Below are 21079 nucleotides of genomic sequence, written 5' to 3'. Positions count from 1 at the left end.
GAGGCAGGGCTTGTTGGGCCGCGGTCAGTGCGCGCGCACCCGAAGTCAGGACACGAAAGCGATTACCGCAAAACAAATAAATTCAAATAAAGCGTGCTCGCCTGATTTTTAAAGCAGTCCAAGCTATCCGTACTTCGGGCTCAAGTTACTGTCCGACATATCCACACTGTTCGTTCGGTGTTATACCCGCACCTGGTCTGATGTAAGATTGGAGGAGGTTGCATGCTGGTCGCACGATATGCGGTGGACGACGGTCTCCAGGGTCGGCACGCAGATTGATTTTCAACTAAAGGGAGGACACCCGTGCTGCGAGGCGGTTGACTTTCATCGAGAGAATGTGTCAAAACGTCAAAAATATCGAATTGCGCGACTCCGTGTCACCAGACGGGGTATCGCTTCGCTGTGGGATCGGCAACGACCAAAGCGGAGATAAATGCCAGTCACTTGTTGCGTGTTGTCCTCGAGCCCGTCGAGTTTTGTATCTCCGCGCCAAACGGAACGCGTTTGCCGCCACCACACACCGCCATCTTGAAGCTTTTGGCAGCCACGGCCATTTGGATCCGCTTGCATCACGTGATGAGCTCCGTGGCTGTGATTGGTGGTTGTTTCGTTTTCTTTTTTTTCTGTGCGTCAGCGGGTCCCTGTTTGAAATTTGTCCGTTATGGATTAAGCAAGCATACGAGGGGCAAGCAAGTGTTGACAAATCGCAGATGGACCTTAATATTTGATTGTTTTGCGGTAAGTTTCTATATATATTGTGTTTATTATCTAGTTTATCGTTTTGGGAGTTGTTCACGCGTCTTTCTGTGGCGTGTACTCGAAATAATTACAATTGAGAATAATGCCGTTGCGATTAGGTTAGAGTCTGAGAATGGTTACTGTTGATGTGCATTTCTCTGGAAATGTTTCGAGCTTTCTTGCTTTCTTTTAAAATTCAAAGTTACAAGTTTTCTGATAACAATTTTCTTCCATCTCTCTCAGGCATGTAGCTTGTGTATTTATTATCATGGCGCAACTCAAGCTCTCGTTACTTGCCTCTTTGGACGATCTCCACCGGTATACGAATTCTCTGGTTACTACTGCGGATGCACAATGTGAATCAGGTTTGTTTGGAACTTCACTATTACTTGTGACGTTCTTCTTCAATATTTTCTTTAATCAATGTATAATTTTAATTTTAGCATTCCTTAAATTTATTCCGAATGTCGAGCAATTGTGGATGCAGTGGTCTGAAGCTGTTACAGAATGTAAGCGCCTAAAAACTGCTTTAGATCAAAGTCAGCACAATTCCTCATTACTTGTAAGTCAGTTGACACAGTCAAGAAAAATTCTTGATACAGAGCAAAAGGCTCGTGCAGCTGCTGAGCGTGAAAGGCGGGCATTGGTAGGTAGATTAATTTTACTCCTATGCTTTTCTACTTTAGTATTTTTGCTCAGTATAGTATAATTATTTGCAGGAAGTGCAACTAGGCATTATTAGAGATGTTCTCCAAGATCCAAGAAACAAATTGAATGAGGATGCCAAAGACAAATTATCTCACATTAATCAAACTATTGACAAAGCCAACCGTAATGGTCTTCCTCATTCCCTTACTGATCGGTTGGACCCAATCGCCGAGCTGGACTCCACAGGCAAGAATGCTAACTTTTTATGGTTTACAGTTTTATTTTCCAAACATCAGTCATTATAAAAATATCCAACCTATTCTAGGATCCCTGATGTCAGAGTTAAGTTATTCCCGTTCTGAGGATGACTTGGATATTAGTGCCTCATTCCTCGATTCCCGAAGAGATTTTAAGAAGTGTCACCCTGCACCTGATGATAGTGCACCCAGCCCAAAGAGGAGGAGATCTAATATCCGGAGAAGTATGGAGGTATGTCTATTTTCCATAACAACACATCTGGTTTATGTATTGGTTGACTGACTCCTCAACTCAATGTTTCTATAGGTTCACAAGTCTGAGGTGACCTCAGAAGACAGATTGGTTGCCACTACCACAGTGACCGTGCGAAGAGAAGGTAACATTACTGCTCACTCTAAGATTGAAGCCAAACCTTCTGGGAAATCTAAAACAGTGCCAGAACTCTTTCCATCTGCTCCACCAATTTCAAGTAAGATTTCAAATTTATTCTTGAAGGGTTCTGATGTATTGGAGCTGGTGATGAGTAATGCATGATGAGCTCTTGTTGGATTGCAGTCCTTTGCCCTGACTCGGCCCAAATTCCTGCTCCCTCCCATTGTAATCTTGGTGATTTTTGCTCTTTCAAATATCACCGTAAGGCCAGTGGGACAGTGTAAACATTTCTTTAACTTTCAGTTGTGCTGGTAGGCAATAGCACGTACTGTACTGGGATGTTAAACAAAACATATTGCCTCTTTTTTTTTCTTTTTTTTTTTATAATTTAATGGGAGCTTTTGGGTGCGGCAATTGATTCTCCAACTTGCAAGGATTCTTCTTTAGTAATCTGAAGCTCCTTAAACTAAAAAATGGATTTGTTATCAACACAAATGATTGGACACTGACCCTGCTATTTCTTAGTTGTGACAGATTCCACAAACTCTGATAGCAGTCCCAATAACAACAACTGGACAACTCCACGAAATGTAAAAGTGTCTCTGGCACCTACATCTGTCAGTAGATCTACCTTGGACGTCAGTCCAAGCTATGGAATGGGCAGAAAAAATATGAATATTCGCCCCCATACTTTTGTTCAGAAAACTATCATTTGCAATGAACAGTGCAATTACTGCAATAAGAGGTAAGAGTTTGAATGGTGTGCAGATTATAAATTTTGAGGTTCTTCTGGTTGGTGTTAACTGAGGAAATCTTACAGGCTAATGTTTGGAAGACAACACAGCAAATGTCAGGATTGTCGTGCCCTCTGCCATAAGGATTGTGAGGGACTGCTGCCTCTTCCTTGCATTCCTGTTGGCAACACGCCAGCTGTCAAAGGAACAATGGTAATGATTTTTTCTAAGTGTTAGATATAGTCAAATTAGTTAGCTTTGAGGCTAAATATTGACTGTGTTGTTCCCAAGACCTCTACTTGAATGAACTATTTGAGCAGTCAGTAATATTCATTTTCTTCTGCAGGGAACTATTGCTGACTACACTCCAATGTCAAGTCCTATGGTGCCCTCTCTTATTGTTCATTGCATCAGGGAAATTGAAAGTCGTGGGCTCAATGAAGTTGGTATTTACCGTGTGCCTGGTGCTGATAGAGATGTTAAAGCACTTAAGGTATGCAATCTCTCATACTTCCTTTCATCCCTTTCAACATCTTTATTTAATTCTAACACTGCAATTTTAACTTTAGGAAAGCTTCCTGCGTGGTAAAGGTGCACCTAATTTATCCAACGTGGATGTTCATGTTTTGTGTGGAACTGTGAAAGATTTCCTTCGCTCACTGCGAGAACCGTTGATTTTGAAAACATATTGGCATGACTTTGTTCAAGCAACAGAAATTCCTGATTCCGAAGATGCTCAAGCAGCTCTGTACCAAGCTGTGTCTGAACTACCTCAGCCCAACCGTGATACTCTTGCTGCGCTCATCCTTCACTTGCAACAGTATGCATTTCACCATATTTTGTATTTGAAGTATTTGAGTTTCTTTTTCAACGATATTAGCATCTCAAGTATTAAATGTTATTTTGTGATTCTAGTGTAGCAGAATGCCCAGAATGCAAAATGCCCATAGGCAATCTCTCTAAAATATTTGGCCCCACAATTTTGGGATATTCATCTTCTGATCTTGAACCTGAAGTTCTATTGTATGAAACAAAGAAGCAAGCAATGGTGAGATATTTTTTTCTTATTTACTGGTACATATGTTTATGGTCAACCTCTAATCATAAAATTCACATGCTAACATTACTTTATGTTTTTTCCATTTTTAGGTTGTGGATCAGCTGATGAGGCTGCCAGCTGATTACTGGGCAAATTTTGCTCACCCCTCCGGAAGTGAAAACAGGGATCCCTCTGGTCTTTCACATACCCCATCTACAAGTTCTCTTCTCAATGGTGCTCGTAATTTCTTGGGAACTACACCAAGGTAAGGTTTCAAATATCTGATGGCTCAATGTTGGCCTTTATCAATCACACATTCAAGTTTCATCTTCTTACTGTTTTTTCTTTTTTTTCCGTCCACAGATCTGTGCGAGGAAAGAAAAGGTTTTTTGCTACTCCACCAACCCAAAGGGTTTGATCATAGCAACTTTTCAATCATTTTCTACCACATCACACTGTAAATGATTTAAAACTTAATAATATTCTATTTTTGGAACAATTTTACGTTTAGGAGTTAACCATTCTTAAGTATTTTTACACTTCAACTAATCGCTTAACTTCGAGTGTTAACCTGCCACACAGTATTGAAATTCCATGTTTATTTTTCTGTTCCTGTCCTCTTTTGAGACCAGTAAAAGCAGGCTCAGGAAGACTAACACATTTTATTTTGCCGTATTCATGGAACAAAATGGCAAACATTGTGATCTTTTATTCTTTTGATCTGGTAATCCTTCTCATGGGTTTTAGTTTAAACTGCTCTCTATAATTGTTGCAATAAAAATGTAGTGTGAAGATAGACATTTCTTTCTCAAATAAATGAATCTCCTGTATAAAGTTATGAATCTCTCTATTTAGTTTAAAGAGGTTGATAAAACCTACCACCAGCTTTGGGAAAAAAATATTCTGTGATTCCTGATTTCTCTCTTTATGACAATTTTGTCTTTGGCCTTTGGAGTTATGGAAGTTGTATTTAGTCCATTCTTTTACATTATAACTGCTGCTCTGATAGCTTTATTATTATCCACCTGTTGTGGAATAACTATTAAGTCTCTCTATGTATGCTTAAGTTGATTTACCTTCAAGCATGCGGCTTTATTTCTATAATGACATACATGCTGGAAAAAAGTATTCTTCAATCCCATCTTCTGATTATGCACATGTGAGTTGAAGTCTGTTATTTTCCAGTATACCTTGTCATAAAACTGACTTATTTTATGTTTCTTAAATGTAAAACCAGTAGATTGCATGACATTTTGTTAGTTGTATCTTTATGTATTTATGAATAGCTCTCTGGTGTTTGTGCTCTCTGCTAGTCTCTGAAGTTGTGCCTCTCTTTTTTTTCCCTTTGTAATCCTTGATTTACACCTGAGTTTGAATAAACTTTATGTACTAACAAATTGTTTAACAATGAAGTCTAATAAATACCAATATCTTAGAATTTTATGTTAAGTTTATCTTCTGATTCAAGCCATTCTAAATACGTAGTATTGTAATGTACAACACGTCAAAGCCAAATTTCCTGATTCAAAAAGTTTGTAGAATGGGTTGCAGCCAATCAGACACAACATAGCAATACAAATGTAAAATCACTAATTAATTATGTACCAATGAAAGTATTATGTGAGCTGTGCATGTTGATCAAGAGAATGGAAATCAAGAGGAATGATAGTTTATTCACAATTTTCAAATAACAAGAATTTTGCAACAAACTACAAACAGATCTACTAAAGTAAACGGAAATAGGATTGTTAAAGCATCTAAAGAATTCTCTTAAAGATTCAGTACATGACTTCAACTAAAAGTTTGTTCTTTAATAAAATTACAGTACTACACTTAGCCAATATCTGTAACAATTATTAGAATTTACAACCCAACAACCACAGCCAATAAAAAGGCCTACAAACACTTCCCAGAGGGAGGAGGGGATAGAACTTGATAAAAACAATTCAGTCAAAATCACAATGAAAGATTTGATTGTGTAACATGTTTGTCCGCTCAACTCAAAGCGCCCTTATTTAACTGGCAAAGAATGTTGGCTCTCCAACCAAATGTGAATCCAGAATTTACTGTTCCTTTGGTAAAGTGCACAGTCTTCTACTTATTATAGTAGCAAAAACATGCAATGCAGAAGGTGAACATCAATGTAACTCTGAAGAACATGTAAGATATGAATTGAAGAAGGACCCAGATCTGTGGTGGATACATGCAATAACTGAATTACAGTGTCAACAGTTGACATGGAAACATTCAAGGCAAGCCTTCAATGAAAGATTTTTTCGGACCACCTAACAATTCAAGTTAATTACTTTGGCATAATACGTGCAAATTAGAATGCACCAAATGAAAAACTTTGTGCTCTTATTATAGTCATTGACCAAGAAGAAAAACTAAATAACTTTTATCTTCTGATAAAGTCATACTGCACTGTAAAAGCATGGCTGTACATTCAGTCTTTACCTTTTAAAAAAGGACACAACTAGGAAACATTGTAATTGGGGCAAAATAATTGCACTTTCTTTTAAGAGAGGCACAATACAAAGGTCACATCCTCACAAACGTCATTATCACAGAAATCTCAAACTTGTAAGGCACTGGAAATAGTAAAATTCAATACAGTACATGCAAAATTTAAGAATGATGAAGATGAAAAACGGCATGAAAACTAGGACTGATAATGTTTGTTGCATCGGCATTTGATTAATGGGACTGACATTCAATGGGGAAAAAAGGTTATCTTGCTTATTAATAACAAGCCCGAATAAAAAAGGTATGTGAACAGAAAAACACAACTTTATGACCATGTACTATGTGTATGATAAGATCCATTGTTGCTGTTGAAGTCAGAAGTATCAAAATTTACAGACACATACAATAACATTATACAACAACCCTGATATTGGGTGATATGACAGGTATTTTACTAAGAGATGCCACTGGTTGTATTTTTTTCTGGCATGCATACTATTACATTTACTTTCTGTTTTCAAGCTATGGTGGTTATGTACCTAGTAATAAAAAAAACAAGGATCTGTAAATCACACAAGTTTTAAAATTGATAGTAAAGGGGGAATGTGCATAAAAGAAAAGGCATGTACAATACAATGAATGCATCATGCATTCACATGATTGTAACCAGTTACAACCAGGGTGGTAGCACAGAATTAAAATTAACATTTTTATACTTAAGATAGATTGGATTACACAACAGCTATCAGCACGACAGGAAAACTCAGCCACTACTTTAATTTGTACAAGTAAGGGAATGTTCAAGCCAACATTTACCTCAAAAAGGAATGATTACTGAACCTACAAATATGGTAAACCATTTTGGCATGACATTTTATGCTACAATACACCATACAACATCTAGGATAAAATATTTGTTCTGCACTGTTTAATAAGTAATAGTCCTAATTAGCTACCCATTTAATGTAAAAAAACAACAACAAAACATGTCATTTTTTAAGTAACAGCAAATAGTCAAAGAGATGCATTGTTTGATTTTGCTTAAAGCGGTCTTCTAGTAAAACATACGTAATGGTTATTAAAATACATCTAAAATCTATGTCAAAAAACGATGTACTACATGTAACAGCAATAATACCATTACTGTATTTGAAGAAAAAACATTAAAACATTTATAAAATACAGAATAAAAGTATATATGTAATAACATTAACATTTTCTCATAAAGTTTTTCATAGGAAGTTCCACTCCCATAGTCTCAAAAATTAAAACTACACGTGTTCTCATGACAGTTTGTTTCACAAACTGTGATTAAAGATATGCTATCCATAAGTACATTTATAACAAGTGACAAAGAAAACTGAAACTGAACGAATAGACCAGAAAATAAAGCATGAAAACTGATTCACCTAGGCCTTGGTATTACCAAAATGGCCATAGTCATCGATGATTGATGGAAGAAGGGAAAGAAGCGGCTCCTCTCCGTCAACTTTCAAGAAGGTGTGCTGGAGTAGGTCAGCTGCGGTGTAGCGTTGTTGAGGATCATGCTGCAAGCAGTGATCAACAAAGTCGTAGCCCTCATCTGATAAACTTGGGGGTATGGCTGGTGATTCACCCATCCCAACTTTGAACATGACCTGTGTAAAGAAGATAGGAGTAAAGCATGTTAGTGAATTGTATCATGATCAAGCATGAGTGACTTCAATCTATCTAAAACTCACCTGGTAGTTGGAATCAAGTTCTGCCCATGGTCTTTTCCCACTGGCCATTTCAACAACAACACAACCAATAGACCAAATGTCAACAGCTCGCCCATGTCCTTCAGTGTGCATCTTTGTGAAAACTTCTGGGGCCATATAGGCCTGTGTTCCAACAAAACCTTGCAATTCACCTGGCATTGTAGTGTGGGCTTTAATTTTCACAGCTGAGCCAAAGTCTCCGAGTTTTAAACAATTTCCTTCATCTGTTAGAAAAATGTTGGCACTTTTGATGTCTCGATGGACTATTCCATGGCAGTGGAGAGTCTGGACAGCCTGTAATTTTTATTTTAAAAGATAACTATAGTGACAAAATAAGCATCTTTTTAGTAACCACAACAGAAGAAAAACAAAAGGAACTCACCTGCATTAATTGGAGAGTGAAGCGACGAACCAAAGGCTCAGGTAAACCATTGCTGGTGGCGGCAACTAATGTCTCTAAAGTGCCTTCTTCACAAAACTCCATGAAAATAAGCATTTCATCTCTATGTATTTCAACACCATAGTATCTGACAAGGTGTTTGTGTTGGATACCTTCAAAAATGGCTAGCTCTTGGGCAATTTTTTTAATTGTACGGTGATCATTGGGCTGCAGTTGTACTTCTTTCATGGCCATTAACTCACCTGTTTGGTTATTAACAGCGGTATAAACTTTGCCAAAGCTACCTTGTCCAATCTTTATACCTCTTTGCCAGCTAAAGTTAACCTGTCTCAAGCGAATATGCACTCTGTCTTCTTTGTGAACTGCCGTCACATATCCAATAAGATTCTGGGTTCTTAATTTGTGATCAACATTTCTCTCCAAATTGTCCACTGAAGAGCGTACTCGCTCCATTCTCGATTTTGGACAAACATATAGCAGAACATTTTTGCGTTCTTGAGGTGATGGAGAGTCAACACTGCCATCTGAAGGTGTATTGATGCTCGATTTTCTTGTAGGAGTCTGAAGTCGAACATTGCCATCATGAGGTGAACGTGGAAGCCGGAATCTAGGTCTGGGTGTAGGCGAATTGGCTCTTGAAGAATCCGCAGTCCGAATGTCCTTAATTGGATCCGGCTGGAAATTCCCTATGATGTGTTGAGTGACATCCTGAACTCGCATCTTCAGTTCTTCAAACTCAGTTTCAGCAAGGTACTGGGTATTTTCTGTATCACATACTATTAACAAATAGTCTAGGCCTTGGTTGGCCCACCTGGGTCTCATACCCCTTCCTCGTTCACATCTTTGTTTCACAAAATTCATCCACATAAGGGCAAATCCAAGTAGTACCTTGGGGACACAAGGTTTGATTTCTCCTGTCACATTTTTGCAGACTTCTTTATGGTACTCAAAGCCAAACTTATATCCCTGGTGCAATGTTTCTCTAATCGTTGCTTGAACAGCCTCATTTTCCATAGCATCAATATCCAACGAATCTGTGATACACCACGTGTTCTCCACAGATACCATGGCAAGTTTAATAATTTTGCAGAGATGTAAAGCCTCATCTTTTAACGCATCTAAACAAGAATGGTACTCTGAACCCATTGCTTCAACATCTTTTTTCAATGTTTTTGTAAAATTAAAAGCTTTCAGGAACCGCTCTCTCATATCATTAAAGACACACTGTAACTCCCTACATAAAGTCAAAATTGACTGCTTGGTTACCTGATCTTTGCAATCATCTCCTGAATCACAGAGAGGTTTGGTGAGACCATTAATTTGATCAGTAAGCATATCACCAAGGTTACGTAGCATAGTCTTTGAAATAGTGCAAAACTTCCCAGCAACCATGCTGACACCAGATGGTATTTGAGTTGCCACTTGCTTTGCAAAAATCCACTCTTCATCAAGCAGAGACTTCTGGTAGCTTTCTTGCTCTACCAAATGGCACCACCTTTGCAAGTAATCAAGATAAATTTGAAAGACACTGCGGGAGCTTTTGTCTAACTCATGGACATCTTCATACAAATCATGGTCCAATGTTACATCACGGAATGCATGAATAATTAGGAAAGTAAAACGTTCTCTGAACAAGACTGCCAGACGAAGGCCTTCTTTCAGTTCTCTCATCAACTGCCTCAAGCAAAGATCAGATGGTTTCTCTGGCTGCTGCTCAAGCCTCATGTCTAAATATTCGTGAATAAGACGTAGAGGAATCCTTGCAAGGAAAAGAAATGAAGAATGATATGAAGGAAGACCAATCTCTTGCATTTCTTGACTATAAAATCCATGTCGTCTTAGCTCTTCTTCATGAGCACATTCAAAAGGCTTATCATCTGTAATGGGAATTTCACTCGGTTTTTCCAAAGTTACACAAGATCTGACTAGAGTATAACGGTGTAGCCTTTCCAAAAAGCGCACGGATTTTCGCAATCCTTTTGTCTTTAATACCTCCTCGATGAAGAGTCGGTAGGGAGATGACTTATCCCTTTTGTGTGGACAAATTGTTTGACTAATTGTAGCAAGTGCTGAACTGTAGTCAACAACATCTGGCATTTCATAAATGCTTTGAGAGCTAGCAGAGCTAGCAGAATCTGACGGGCTGGACCCAGTATATTCTGTATCAAATCGCACAGATGGTTTCCACTCCAATTTCTTCCTGTGGCTTTCCTCTACAGGTGGAGAGTCTTGCTCGCCTTCAGTATTTGTTCCATTTGTTGAACCAACTCCAGAATCTGTGTCTGTTGGCCCTAGCATTGGGGCTGGTCCTGGCCACAAACACGCTTGAGCAGTGCGTGAAATGAAGAGTTTGCCCAATATGAGCATCTTCAGACGATGTTGTTTGGTCATGTTCAGCCAAAGACACATTGACTTCACTCTTGCCGTGAAATGTTCATCCTTATACAGAGGATATGTGTTTGCAAAGTTTTTGCTTGAAGAAAATAAAGACTCAGCTTGTTCAAGCCTGTTGCTAAGTCTCTCGATTTCTCTGATAGCAGTGTTCTGCTTCTCTATGCAAAACTCACAGTACATAGATAGACAGCGCCCAGTATCACAAGCTTCATTATAATGTGGATGAGTAGTAAGATCGCAGTCAAAGCGATACACCATGATATCATGAAGAAGTTTTTCAACTTCCTCTCGAGCCTTGCATAAGTACTCATCCTGGTCATTTAAGGATCGACTGGCGTGCCAAGCCTGAAGTTCTAGCCATATGAGATCTTTCAGTTCATTTTGCCAGCGAAACTCTTCATTACTTAATTGTCGTGTAGCTAGTTTGTCAGGAATATTTTCTGGACCACTTCTGAATGGAAGTAGCAGATTGTACAATTCTTGGCGTGAGTTCATAGAACTCAGAAACTGATGTTTCATTTTCTTCACATTGTGGCAAGCAACAAGTTTGGATGTTAAACTCATGAACCGATTGGAGCTCTCAACTTTCATCACAGGCTGCGTGCCCAGCGGAACACTTTCTGCTCTATCTGCTCTATCAACACCACTGTCAACTGAAAATGAGTGAATGTCAGGAGAGTGAGTGAGATCCAGCTTCATATCTCGTTCGGATCCTCGTAACATCTTCATAAATCGCTTGCAGATGCGTTCAGGAGGTTGTTCGCTATCACTTTCAGCAATGTCACTATTATCCAAATACATAGCATCAAATGTATTGCGTCTCGCCATTTTGATTTGAGGAGGATTTTCTTTGCGATCAACCTCTTTTTCCTTTCTTTTCCAGTCCCTCATATGCCTTGACAATCTTGTTCGAGGCGGTGTGCTGCCGTACTGTTCGTACTTGTGCAGAATGGCATCCAAGCTGGACTCAGCGCTGCTGTTTTGGCCTACTTTGCCTTCAATTTCTGGAGACGTGTCACCGTTTTTCTCCTCTGTTATGACATTTGTAGATTCTCCATCACTGTCTGAATTGTAATTAATGTTTACACCAACTCTCTTTTTCCAGTCCATATCAGCCATATTGATGACAGTCTGAAACTAAAAATAGATATAATCAGATAACAGACAGGTTTTCTTCAAACACAACGATCGGCCAAAAGAGAGAAAAATAATGCAGCACCTATATCATTGTGTAACATAACCTAAGGGAAGCGGGGGGATGACTGACCTGTACGAGCTGATGTGTCTGTGATGCAATATCAGACGCACACGTCTGACAGCCTTACTCATTAACAAATAGAATGTCACATTTCGCACCGCGCGCGAATCTACCCTCTGATGAGGAGGTCACTTGGGTCAGCAATCAGGAAGTGCCAGATAGATTGCAGTGGAGTTCGGACGACCACTTGAAAGTTCGTGATCTGTCAGCAGGAACGCCGCGTCCGAGTGGCCTGCGCCTGGGGCAGAACGACGGGTCATGGAGCATCATCAGCGACCAGAACGCGGCGTGGCACTGCGACAAGTCCTGACTTCCTGACAGGGCTGTCACCCGGCTGGGGCCTAAGTCATCCCACAAAGTGCGTTGTAGCGACGTGACAAGGGATGTGCACACAGGTCACAGGTCTCCTTTATCCAGCTCAGCTGTGACGAGCACCGCCAGCGCGGACAGCAGCAGACAGCACTCTTCTGAACGAACACGGAACACGGAAGGCAGCGCAGCAGCAGCAGAAGAGACGGCAGACGAGACGATCGCGCAGACGCGGTGCGCATTGTTTTGTTTACTACCCAAACCAAGGTGCCGTAGTGGCCAATATCCAACGTGGGTCAAAGCGTGAAAGCGGGTCCGTGATTGCGTGATCCATTTCCAAATTGCTCTACATGTTGACACCTGTGTGTAATTGAGAAAATCCTGGACACCCTCTCACTATTGTCAACCGTGATTTAGGAGGACTAGTAGCCTAAATGTGGCAACGGAATACTCACAATTCATAACCTCATTACATGTGATAAGGTAAACACATTGCACATATTTTGATAAAACGTAGAAGCCCTCTACTCATCTTTTGAACCCTGTCAAATATTTTAAATTTTTATCACAGACGATTCACTAAAATGGCAAATATGAAAATTATGAGCTCACCAAATCCATTTGCCAAAAATAAGAAGAGGCCTGCTGTGGTCAATTTTGATGATAATAGCTCTGACAATCCTTCCGCCAAAAAGCAGAAACCAAACACACCTGGAGTTATAACTGCAGATGGAAATCAGAACCGTGCCAACGTTGGACGTTTTGCTTTGATCAGTCATGAACGTAGGAAGCTCCCAATATTTGCTATTCGGTCAAGGTAAGCAACATTTCAACTATTTTATATATTGAATTTAAAACACTGTGAAAAACTTTGTTGTTTTGATTTGCAGATTATTGGAGGAAATTCAGAAAAATTCTATCTTGATTGTTATTGGAGAAACTGGGTGTGGTAAAACTACCCAAATTCCTCAGTTTATCCATGAGGCAAAACTGGAAAAGAATGGCATTATTGCTATAACCCAGGTTTGTTACAGACAAATTTAAATCATGTGTTTGTGAAAGTAGTGGAAGACAATCTTGTGGTTTTATTTCAGCCTCGTCGAGTAGCTGCTGTCTCTCTGTCGAAAAGAGTTGCAAAGGAAATGAATGTACAGATCGGAGATACTGTAGGATTTACTATACGTTTTGAAGATGTAACTTCTCCTTCAACAAAACTTAAATACATGACTGATGGCATGCTATTCCGTGAAGCTATGTTAGGTTGTTGAAATTTACAATTTTGTGCATAGAGAACTCCCCTTTAACAATATGTTCTTAAACTCTACCTTAATAAGATTTCTTTTCTTTTTCTTTTAGATGAGCTTTTAATGAAATATTCTTTTATCATTTTGGATGAAGCTCATGAACGCAGTATAAACACTGATGTATTATTTGGCATTGTAAAGAAAGCACAGAAACTTCGTATGGAAGGCTCAAAACCACCACTGAAGGTAAACATTATCTGAACACCTGAAAAGCTCATTACTTCTCTTCATCTTCCACTTAACCCAAATTATGTTCCATAAGGTGATAATTATGTCTGCAACAATGGATGTGGACCACTTCAGTGAATATTTTAATAATGCAAGAGTCCTTTACCTTGAGGGAAGACAATATCCTGTCAATATACTAAATGCCAAACAACCTCAAAGTGACTACCTACAGAGCTGCCTCTCGACCATATTTCAGATCCACCTTGAAGAGCCACCTGGGTAGGAAATAATTATTTTGGGGCACCTGATATTTTTATCTACCGCTAATGTCTAATCTCAATGTTGTGATTACAGTGACATTTTAGTTTTCCTTACTGGTCAGGATGAAATTGAAAGTGTTGTGCATACAGTAAGACTTGCTTCAAAGGTATGTATCTATCTTTATTTTTTTTTTGCTGTCATTAATTTATATTGGAGTTTGTGTGATTATTTTTTCATGGTATCTTGAATTGGTTTTACTTTCTTTTCAGGAATGCAAGAAGACTTTGAGAGTATTTCCTTTGTACTCAGCAATGCCAATGCACTTGATGGAAAATGTTTTCCGTCTTTCTCCCCCCAATGAGAGAAAAGTTATCTTGAGTACCAATGTGGCAGAAACATCCCTTACTATACCAGGAATCAAATATGTCATTGACAGTGGACATGTAAAAGCAAGGTTTGTTTCATTAAATTTTCTGTTATGGTTTTTGGGTCAATTTCAAAAGTTTTTTTTTTTTTTTTTTTTTTTTAAAGAGTTTTTCAGCCAAGCACAGGTCTTGACTTGCTAAAAGTTCAAAAAGTTTCCCAAGAACAAGCTTGGCAGAGAACTGGTAGAGCAGGCAGAGAGTCTTCTGGTACTTGTTATCGTATGTTTACTAAAGAGGTAATTAAATTAAATTTCAAATTACAACAGATAATGTTATCCATTTCAAGTGTATTTGTCCTTCCAATACTTTGTTTTCTTTAATTTCAGCAATTTAACAGCATTCCTAAATTTACTACCCCAGAAATCTTGAGATGTAATTTAGCAAGTGTAATGCTGCAGCTATTACACCTTGGCATTGATGCTTATAACTTTGATTTTATGGACAAACCATCTCAAGAGGTAAGGAATGTAGATACACATTTTGAATAAGGTTTACTTTAATTTACCATAGAAATACAAAGAAAAATTAATTTCTTCTTGCCATCACCTTTTTTTGCAGACATTAGATTCAGCAGTATCTCAACTCAAACTCCTGGGAGCTATAGACGGACAGGAAACAAGGAGGCTCACTCCTCTAGGCAAAAAAATGGCTCAGTTCCCTCTGGATCCTCGATTGAGTAAAATATTAATCTCATCTAAAACATACAATTGCGTGTATGTCTATGAAAAATATGTAACACTGTTGTTGCCATGTGTCTGTGTAACATCTAGTCATACAATTATGTTTTCAGGGAAGAGATCTTGACTGTGGTATCATTATTGTCAGCGGAGTCAGTCTTTATAAACTCCTTAAATAATCGCGAGGAAGCTAATGAATGCCACAAAAAGTTTTTCTCCTCAGAAGGAGATCATATTACATTATTGAATGTGTACCATGCTTTTAAGTCATTCAAAACCCAAAAGGTAAGTAAAACTGTTAAGATTTTTATATGTCTTTCTTTGTGACCTGTCTCCTGTCCCGTGATTATAATTTTCTTTTTCTTTCCAGAAATCATGTGCAGAAAATTACTTAAATCACAGAAATCTATTGTTTGCTTCTGAAATTCGCAAACAGCTGTCGCAAATTTGTCAACAAAATGACATTCCTCTTAGTAGTTGTGGACAAAATACTGAGTCAGTTCGGAAAAGCCTTGTTAGTGGATATTTCATGAACGTTGCAGAACTTCAAAGGGACAAAAAGTACATTCTGGTAAGAGCAGTTGCGGTTTTAGTTACGGGTTGCTTTAAGTAAAAATTTCTCTTCTCCCTCAAATTATTGCAATGTCATGGTATTTTTCTACAGGTTGATTCAAAGCAAAGAGTACGAATCCATCCTTCATCAGTTCTTCATAAAACCTTGCCTCACTACATTTTATTTTCTGAAGTTGTGCATACTTCACAGTGTTACATTCGACAGCTGTCAATAGTAGATCTTGATATGTTGAATGAAATATGTCCAGAGTACTTCAGACAGCACAGGCTAGGAGTTAAGGAATAGTTACTCCTCTTTCTTTAGGTGTTACAGAATAATTATCTTAAACTGTTGGTGAGGTTCAGCTAGTGACCCTACATTCATGTGCATTATAACTTCCTTGTTTCCAATCCTGAAAAAGAAATGTCAATGTTTATATTGCTTGAGTCTTGGAATATTTACATCTGTCTCTTTTTAGCTTTTGATTGTATTAGGATTATTTTCTATTGAAATAATAATGAAAACTTTATAATAATGCTCTTTACTCTTTTTACAACATTAATTTTATGTGATTGTTAATTAGACTTGCTATTTTAGGAATTTTAGATACATAGCTATTTTGTTAATAGAGTTATATTTATTATGTTTGCAAATGGTACAATTGAAAAGTGCTCACTAATTCACTGACACAGTTGATAAATTATAAACACAGTTAACTGTTGGGTAGGATTGTACCCAGCTGTGTCATGTTGAAGGAGCAGTTTTGTAATTTTCTTTTACTCTGGTTGTTTACTTTTGTATTTTTTGAGTGACTGCGGCTCCCAGTTTATATCTTTTGTTTAGTTGGTAGGTGGGAAAGATCTCTACTGTCTCTCTGTTAGGGAAAATTGTTTTTGCATCGCTCATCTTCTTAAACGAGATCTTGTTGAGTCTAACACATGTTGTTTGAAACTGGTTCTTGCCTCAAACTTGTTGTATGTGCACAAAAAAATGTAGTGTTCACATGTGTAGTTAAAATGGCAAATTATCCAAGAAATATCAAAGTTTATTTCAACTCTATTATTAAATTGAAGTCTATTTATAAAAAATGAAAGTTGTTTTAGGCTAAAAGCTACTGCCCTGTATCACATATATACACCTCACGTTTTGTATATTCTTACATCATTCAACTATCATGCATGACTAGTACAACAAGAAGATCATATCCAGTTTTTATAAGACATTCTTATCACCTCTAAAATGGAGCTGAGTCAACCCATCTCCAGAATGCACTTCTTACATACTTCCTGGTGCAGGAGAAGAGTCCGACACCTAATGTTCTTGAAAATAGGCTTTCTATCTCCTTCAGAACAGAGAGAAATATTTGATAAAGGGAGTTTGCTATCCTTACAATTTCCTGTGTTGACCCGTCGTCTTTAAGTGCAATGGAGCTTGAATGAATGTCTGGGATCTTGTCATTCGTTGGAAACCATGGCTGCAATGAAGTAATAAGTTGTTCCACATCATTTTTAGTTAGTTGCGGTATGTCTGGGAAGTGCTGTCTTGGTGGCGGTACTTCAGATAGCCAGTCCACGGCTTCACTCCGTGCAGCAGAGTAGTCGGTCATCATCCTCGCATTTTTGCCCCACGGAGGTGAGAAGAAAGGGATGTTCATGCCATAGGTGTCTGATATACACTTGGCATACTCCATCTCTACATGCCAGCCTTCATACGTCGTTTTGATGAACTTCAGGGTCCATCGGAATCCTCTCAGGACGAAACAAGTCACGCTTAGGAAACGGCTTTCATAGTAAGTGCCCAACCTGTAACGCAAACAGTGCCTTAGTTAACGATAATCCAGGCCAGGGCCAGACTAGTGGAGAGAAAGACCAGAAATTTCGCCAGTCGCCAGTTCAGAGGGAGGGGCACTTAACTCAGCTGAAAAACCATTTTTAGTCTGGTTGGTGAAAATATCTCACCGGGAAACTACAACGTGGGTGTGGGTGTTCCATCCCGTTTTTTTATTCGTTTGTTTTATTTTTTGACGTGTGTGCTTTATACTACCGGATTAAACCGTGCGGGAGGGCTTGCCTACCGTCACTCGCCATGGCGCCTTACGGCCCCGTCCGAGTAGGCAACCCGTCCGCACGCCTGACTCCGGTACAGTTACAGTATCAGAAAAAAAAGAAAAGAAAAAAAGCCAGGGCGAATCACCCAGTGGGTGACACCCACACTGTATATGACTAACGGGAATGCGCTCATATCACGGCCACACAAACACCTCATTTCCATTTCCTGAGCTCAAATGAACCGCCGCGAAAAAAACTCACAGTGTTCACGTCGCAGTAACACGAACGACGCGTCATGCTGGGGTGTACTTGAGGTGTACTCACCAGTACGTCTCGTAGGGCGCCCTGTGCAGCGTGCGGAAGCACGCACTGCCCATGACGGGCAGGAGCACCAGCAGGCTCGCGAGCACGAGCGTCGCCCTCATGGTCCTATCGGCCCTCTGGGTAGGCGCTGCGATCAGGATGCCGATCTCGCGGTCGCGGTCGGGTCCGTGGTGCTGGCGGCGGGCCTCGAGGAGGATCGCGCGAACCGCAGGAGTTTGGGTTCGGGTTCGGGTCCTTGGGGCCCTCCTCCGGGAGGAGTCCTCCCTCGGTCTGGGTGGCGAGCGGGCGGCGGCGGCGGGGGCCCCCGGGCCTCGACCTCGGCGGCGTGGCGCAGGGCAGCGCCCCGCGGGGGGACTGAATGTGCGATTGGCTCTTGAATCAATCTCTGTCCCTTCGCTCGGCCGCCGGACAAGGGAAGACCGGCAAAAAGAGGGGACCGGACGCCAAGGGGAGGCAGGGCGGGCGACTCCTATCCTTCTCCAGCAACGGCGACTCTTTTCTTGTCCTTCTGCAGCACGACGACAACTCTTCCTCTTCAGCGGGGTGACCCCTCTTCTTCCTCTCCGGCAGGACCGACCGTCGAAACGAACCACCAAGAAGATCGCATTCGTATCGAAACACACGCACGCCGCCGGCGACAAAACCTCACCAAAATGCACCGCGGAAAATACACACGGGTCGGCGACAACTCAAACCACCCCGCCCGGCCCCAGCTCCAGCGTCAAACTGCCTGCTGCCTGCCTCCACCAGTGCGGCACCCTCAGCGACATGCCACTCGGCCGGCGGCGTGCTGGGCAGTCGGAGCCACGCAGACCTGCCCGCCCCAGACGCGGCACGGGAGAGAGGCGCGGGGGCGGGGGCGGGGGCGGAGGAGTGCCGGGGTGACAGGTCGGCGCGTACCGATACAGCACAGCGAAAGTGTCACAGTCACAGCCCTACCGGGCTTCGGCCGCTCCGCGCCACGCCACTCCGGTGAGCGGGGTGCGCCGGTGGGCCTCGCTCGCGACGCGGGCAGTTGCCGAGGGAAGCCCAGCTTCTCCTCTCACCCCCCCCCCTCTCCACCCCCACCACCATTACAGTGACAACGCTCTAGCAGCGCGCTCCGGCCGCGGACAGGCTAGCGAGGGCACTCCCGTGTTAGACGTAATTTACAGCTTCCCCCCTCCCACCCTCCCCCTTACGTACCCTTGCCCCGCGCCATGCCCCGCCCCACCGGCATGGTGCCTCAATTTCCCGACCCCACCCCATCTTGCAGCCCCTCCCCTCAAATCCCATCCGCCTCTCCTGCCCCCCCCCACCTCCTGCCCTCACCCCCACACACCCTTCGCCCGCCAGCCTGGTCGCGCCGCATCTCGCCTAGGCACTGGAAAAGTAGGAATCTGGGCTGCAGGGGCGGGGGCGGGGCGGAGCGGGGGCGCGCCGGGACCCGATGTTGCAGAGCGCTATCCGGCGCGGTGTCCTCTGAGTGTGTGTGTGTGTGTGTGTGTGTGTGTGTGTGTGTGTGTGTGTGGGTGCGTGCGTGGGTGCGCGACCGGGCCGACCCGTCGCGACGGGCCCCTGAGATGGGTGAGCCCGGGTGAGCCCGCCGTCCCCGGGCGGGTCCAGGGGCGGTCCCAGCCAACCCCCCTCCTGCGGGGCCTGCTGCGGGGCCTGCGGGGCCCTTCGCGGGGTCCGTGTTGGCCGCAGACTCATACCGACTTTCCAGCTCAAGCGGCCCTGCTCCGCAGACTCCCAGAGGACGCCATATGTATGGTTGAACTCGGTCTCTCTCCCCGCGGCCCCGCGGGGGGCAGCTCGACGACGACGGAGTCATCTGCATAACTCTGACGTCGACCAGCTTTTACGTCCAAACTTGGACGAAATTTTCGGGCTTACGACGGCAAAGTGGTGCCACGGCGGCGTCGCGTGAGCACCGCGGTGTACGAACGTTTTCGCGATGTATATATATATTTGCACGCCGTCGTCGACGTGATTCATAGAACCCCATAACCCCGCCGCCGTCCGTCTCCCCTATATATGCAACCCCTATACAACACAGACCCATGACGCTGCTGCTGGCCAGGCCTGCCAACTGCTATACGCATAGAAATTATAATCTGGAGGAAGGGGGAAAAAATAAAAATATCATAACGGCATTACATAGCTCTTGCGCGGGACCGTGCCGAGCCTAAGGGAACGGTTTTAGCGGGTGCGGCCCGCCCTTAGGCACGGCCTTTAGGCACCACGGCCAGTGGGCCGAATACGAATGAATCCACTCCTGGCTGGAAATATAACGTGTGCGCGTCGTCATTTTTCATCCACTCCGCCCCGCGTTGGTGGCCCTCTCGGCCCGGTTTCCGCCAGTAATAAAGAGCTGACAAGATGTCTCGCGCATTTCTATGCACGTTTGTAGAATGGGAAAGAAGGGAGGGGGGGGGTGGAGCAGTGTCACTCGGCCAGGGAAGGACCAGGGCGGGGATTTCGAGTGATGTGCTAGCATTTTTGTCACTGTTTTTGTGACTGTTATTGTTTTTTTTTTTCGGTGTGTTTTCATAGAAATGTGTTGAAAACCTCTCACTGGTTATTGAGAATAGAATGAAAACGTCCAGACTAGACGGCCATTGTTGCCAGACTGCATTTTTTGTTTCGTGGCGGACAATGACTCCCATATGCAATGAGCAGCAGACGGGCGGGTGCTGCGGCTGCGTGTGCGGGGTGTCGTCAGGCCGTGTGTGGCTGGGCAATAATGGGCAATTTCGGATGATAAGCGGGCATGGTTTCTCCCTGAGCCCACCGCTGCCGTCCCACCACAACCATCAACCGCATCCCTCCCCCCCGCTGCAGAGTCGAGGCCACTATGAGTGTACTAGCCGGCGTGTGCTCTGCTCCATTTACGTTCGTAAGAGAGGCCGGGTCAGTTACGAGAGTGTCGTCGTTGGAGGGCATCGCAGTGCACCGCGCCCCCCGCCCCCGCCCCGCCCCCCG

The 21079-nt window shown here is 42.3% G+C and overlaps 4 protein-coding genes across 4 annotated transcripts; 2 read left to right on the top strand and 2 right to left on the bottom strand.

Moving 5' to 3' along the window:
• Positions 1-578: 578 nt before the first annotated feature.
• Positions 579-5232, top strand: LOC113214471 (rac GTPase-activating protein 1-like). The gene is made up of 13 exons (XM_026433840.2): positions 579-738; positions 982-1103; positions 1182-1384; positions 1458-1632; positions 1712-1875; positions 1951-2113; positions 2542-2761; positions 2837-2963; positions 3097-3243; positions 3320-3570; positions 3666-3798; positions 3900-4054; positions 4153-5232. The coding sequence occupies exons 2-13, from the start codon at positions 1007-1009 to the stop codon at positions 4205-4207; spliced, it is 1890 nt and encodes a 629-aa protein (XP_026289625.1). The 5' UTR covers positions 579-738; positions 982-1006; the 3' UTR covers positions 4208-5232.
• Positions 5233-5442: 210 nt separating this feature from the next.
• Positions 5443-12205, bottom strand: LOC113214469 (mitogen-activated protein kinase kinase kinase 4). Its single transcript, XM_026433838.2, has 4 exons — positions 12056-12205; positions 8377-11925; positions 7977-8288; positions 5443-7892 (listed from the first exon to the last, which is right to left on the bottom strand). Exons 2-4 carry the CDS (start codon positions 11905-11907, stop codon positions 7665-7667), a joined length of 4071 nt encoding a protein of 1356 aa, XP_026289623.1. The 5' UTR covers positions 11908-11925; positions 12056-12205; the 3' UTR covers positions 5443-7664.
• Positions 12206-12688: 483 nt separating this feature from the next.
• LOC113214470 (ATP-dependent RNA helicase DHX33) lies at positions 12689-16810 on the top strand. The gene is made up of 14 exons (XM_026433839.2): positions 12689-12838; positions 12927-13172; positions 13246-13378; positions 13450-13615; positions 13712-13845; positions 13922-14106; positions 14182-14254; positions 14358-14542; positions 14620-14749; positions 14840-14971; positions 15072-15226; positions 15304-15475; positions 15561-15761; positions 15855-16810. Exons 2-14 carry the CDS (start codon positions 12940-12942, stop codon positions 16047-16049), a joined length of 2094 nt encoding a protein of 697 aa, XP_026289624.1. The 5' UTR covers positions 12689-12838; positions 12927-12939; the 3' UTR covers positions 16050-16810.
• Positions 16768-18902, bottom strand: LOC113214472 (uncharacterized). The gene is made up of 2 exons (XM_026433841.2): positions 18116-18902; positions 16768-17545 (listed from the first exon to the last, which is right to left on the bottom strand). Exons 1-2 carry the CDS (start codon positions 18214-18216, stop codon positions 16978-16980), a joined length of 669 nt encoding a protein of 222 aa, XP_026289626.2. The 5' UTR covers positions 18217-18902; the 3' UTR covers positions 16768-16977.
• Between the last annotated feature and the right edge of the window lie 2177 nt (positions 18903-21079).

This window comes from Frankliniella occidentalis, unplaced genomic scaffold, assembly GCF_000697945.3.
Source record: "Frankliniella occidentalis isolate FOCC.00 unplaced genomic scaffold, Focc_3.1 Scaffold5, whole genome shotgun sequence".
Taxonomy (NCBI): domain Eukaryota; kingdom Metazoa; phylum Arthropoda; class Insecta; order Thysanoptera; family Thripidae; genus Frankliniella; species Frankliniella occidentalis.
This window is presented reverse-complemented; position numbering and strand designations above follow the sequence as displayed.

Excerpts from the sequence above, each read along its gene's own strand:
- LOC113214471 (XM_026433840.2), top strand. The coding sequence starts at position 1,007 with ATGGCGCAACTCAAGCTCTCGTTACTTGCCTCTTTGGACGATCTCCAC. Across the intron at positions 1,104-1,181 it reads GGATGCACAATGTGAATCAG|CATTCCTTAAATTTATTCCG; the intron begins GTTTGTTTGGAA and ends TTTTAATTTTAG. Across the intron at positions 3,571-3,665 it reads CTCATCCTTCACTTGCAACA|TGTAGCAGAATGCCCAGAAT; the intron begins GTATGCATTTCA and ends TTGTGATTCTAG.
- LOC113214469 (XM_026433838.2), bottom strand. The coding sequence starts at position 11,907 with ATGGCTGATATGGACTGGAAAAAGAGAGTTGGTGTAAACATTAATTAC. Across the intron at positions 8,289-8,376 it reads TCACTCTCCAATTAATGCAG|GCTGTCCAGACTCTCCACTG; the intron begins GTGAGTTCCTTT and ends TAAAAATTACAG. Across the intron at positions 7,893-7,976 it reads AACTTGATTCCAACTACCAG|GTCATGTTCAAAGTTGGGAT; the intron begins GTGAGTTTTAGA and ends TTCTTTACACAG.
- LOC113214470 (XM_026433839.2), top strand. The coding sequence starts at position 12,940 with ATGGCAAATATGAAAATTATGAGCTCACCAAATCCATTTGCCAAAAAT. Across the intron at positions 13,379-13,449 it reads GCATTATTGCTATAACCCAG|CCTCGTCGAGTAGCTGCTGT; the intron begins GTTTGTTACAGA and ends GTTTTATTTCAG. Across the intron at positions 14,750-14,839 it reads ATCGTATGTTTACTAAAGAG|CAATTTAACAGCATTCCTAA; the intron begins GTAATTAAATTA and ends CTTTAATTTCAG.
- LOC113214472 (XM_026433841.2), bottom strand. The coding sequence starts at position 18,216 with ATGAGGGCGACGCTCGTGCTCGCGAGCCTGCTGGTGCTCCTGCCCGTC. Across the intron at positions 17,546-18,115 it reads GCGCCCTACGAGACGTACTG|GTTGGGCACTTACTATGAAA; the intron begins GTGAGTACACCT and ends TTTGCGTTACAG.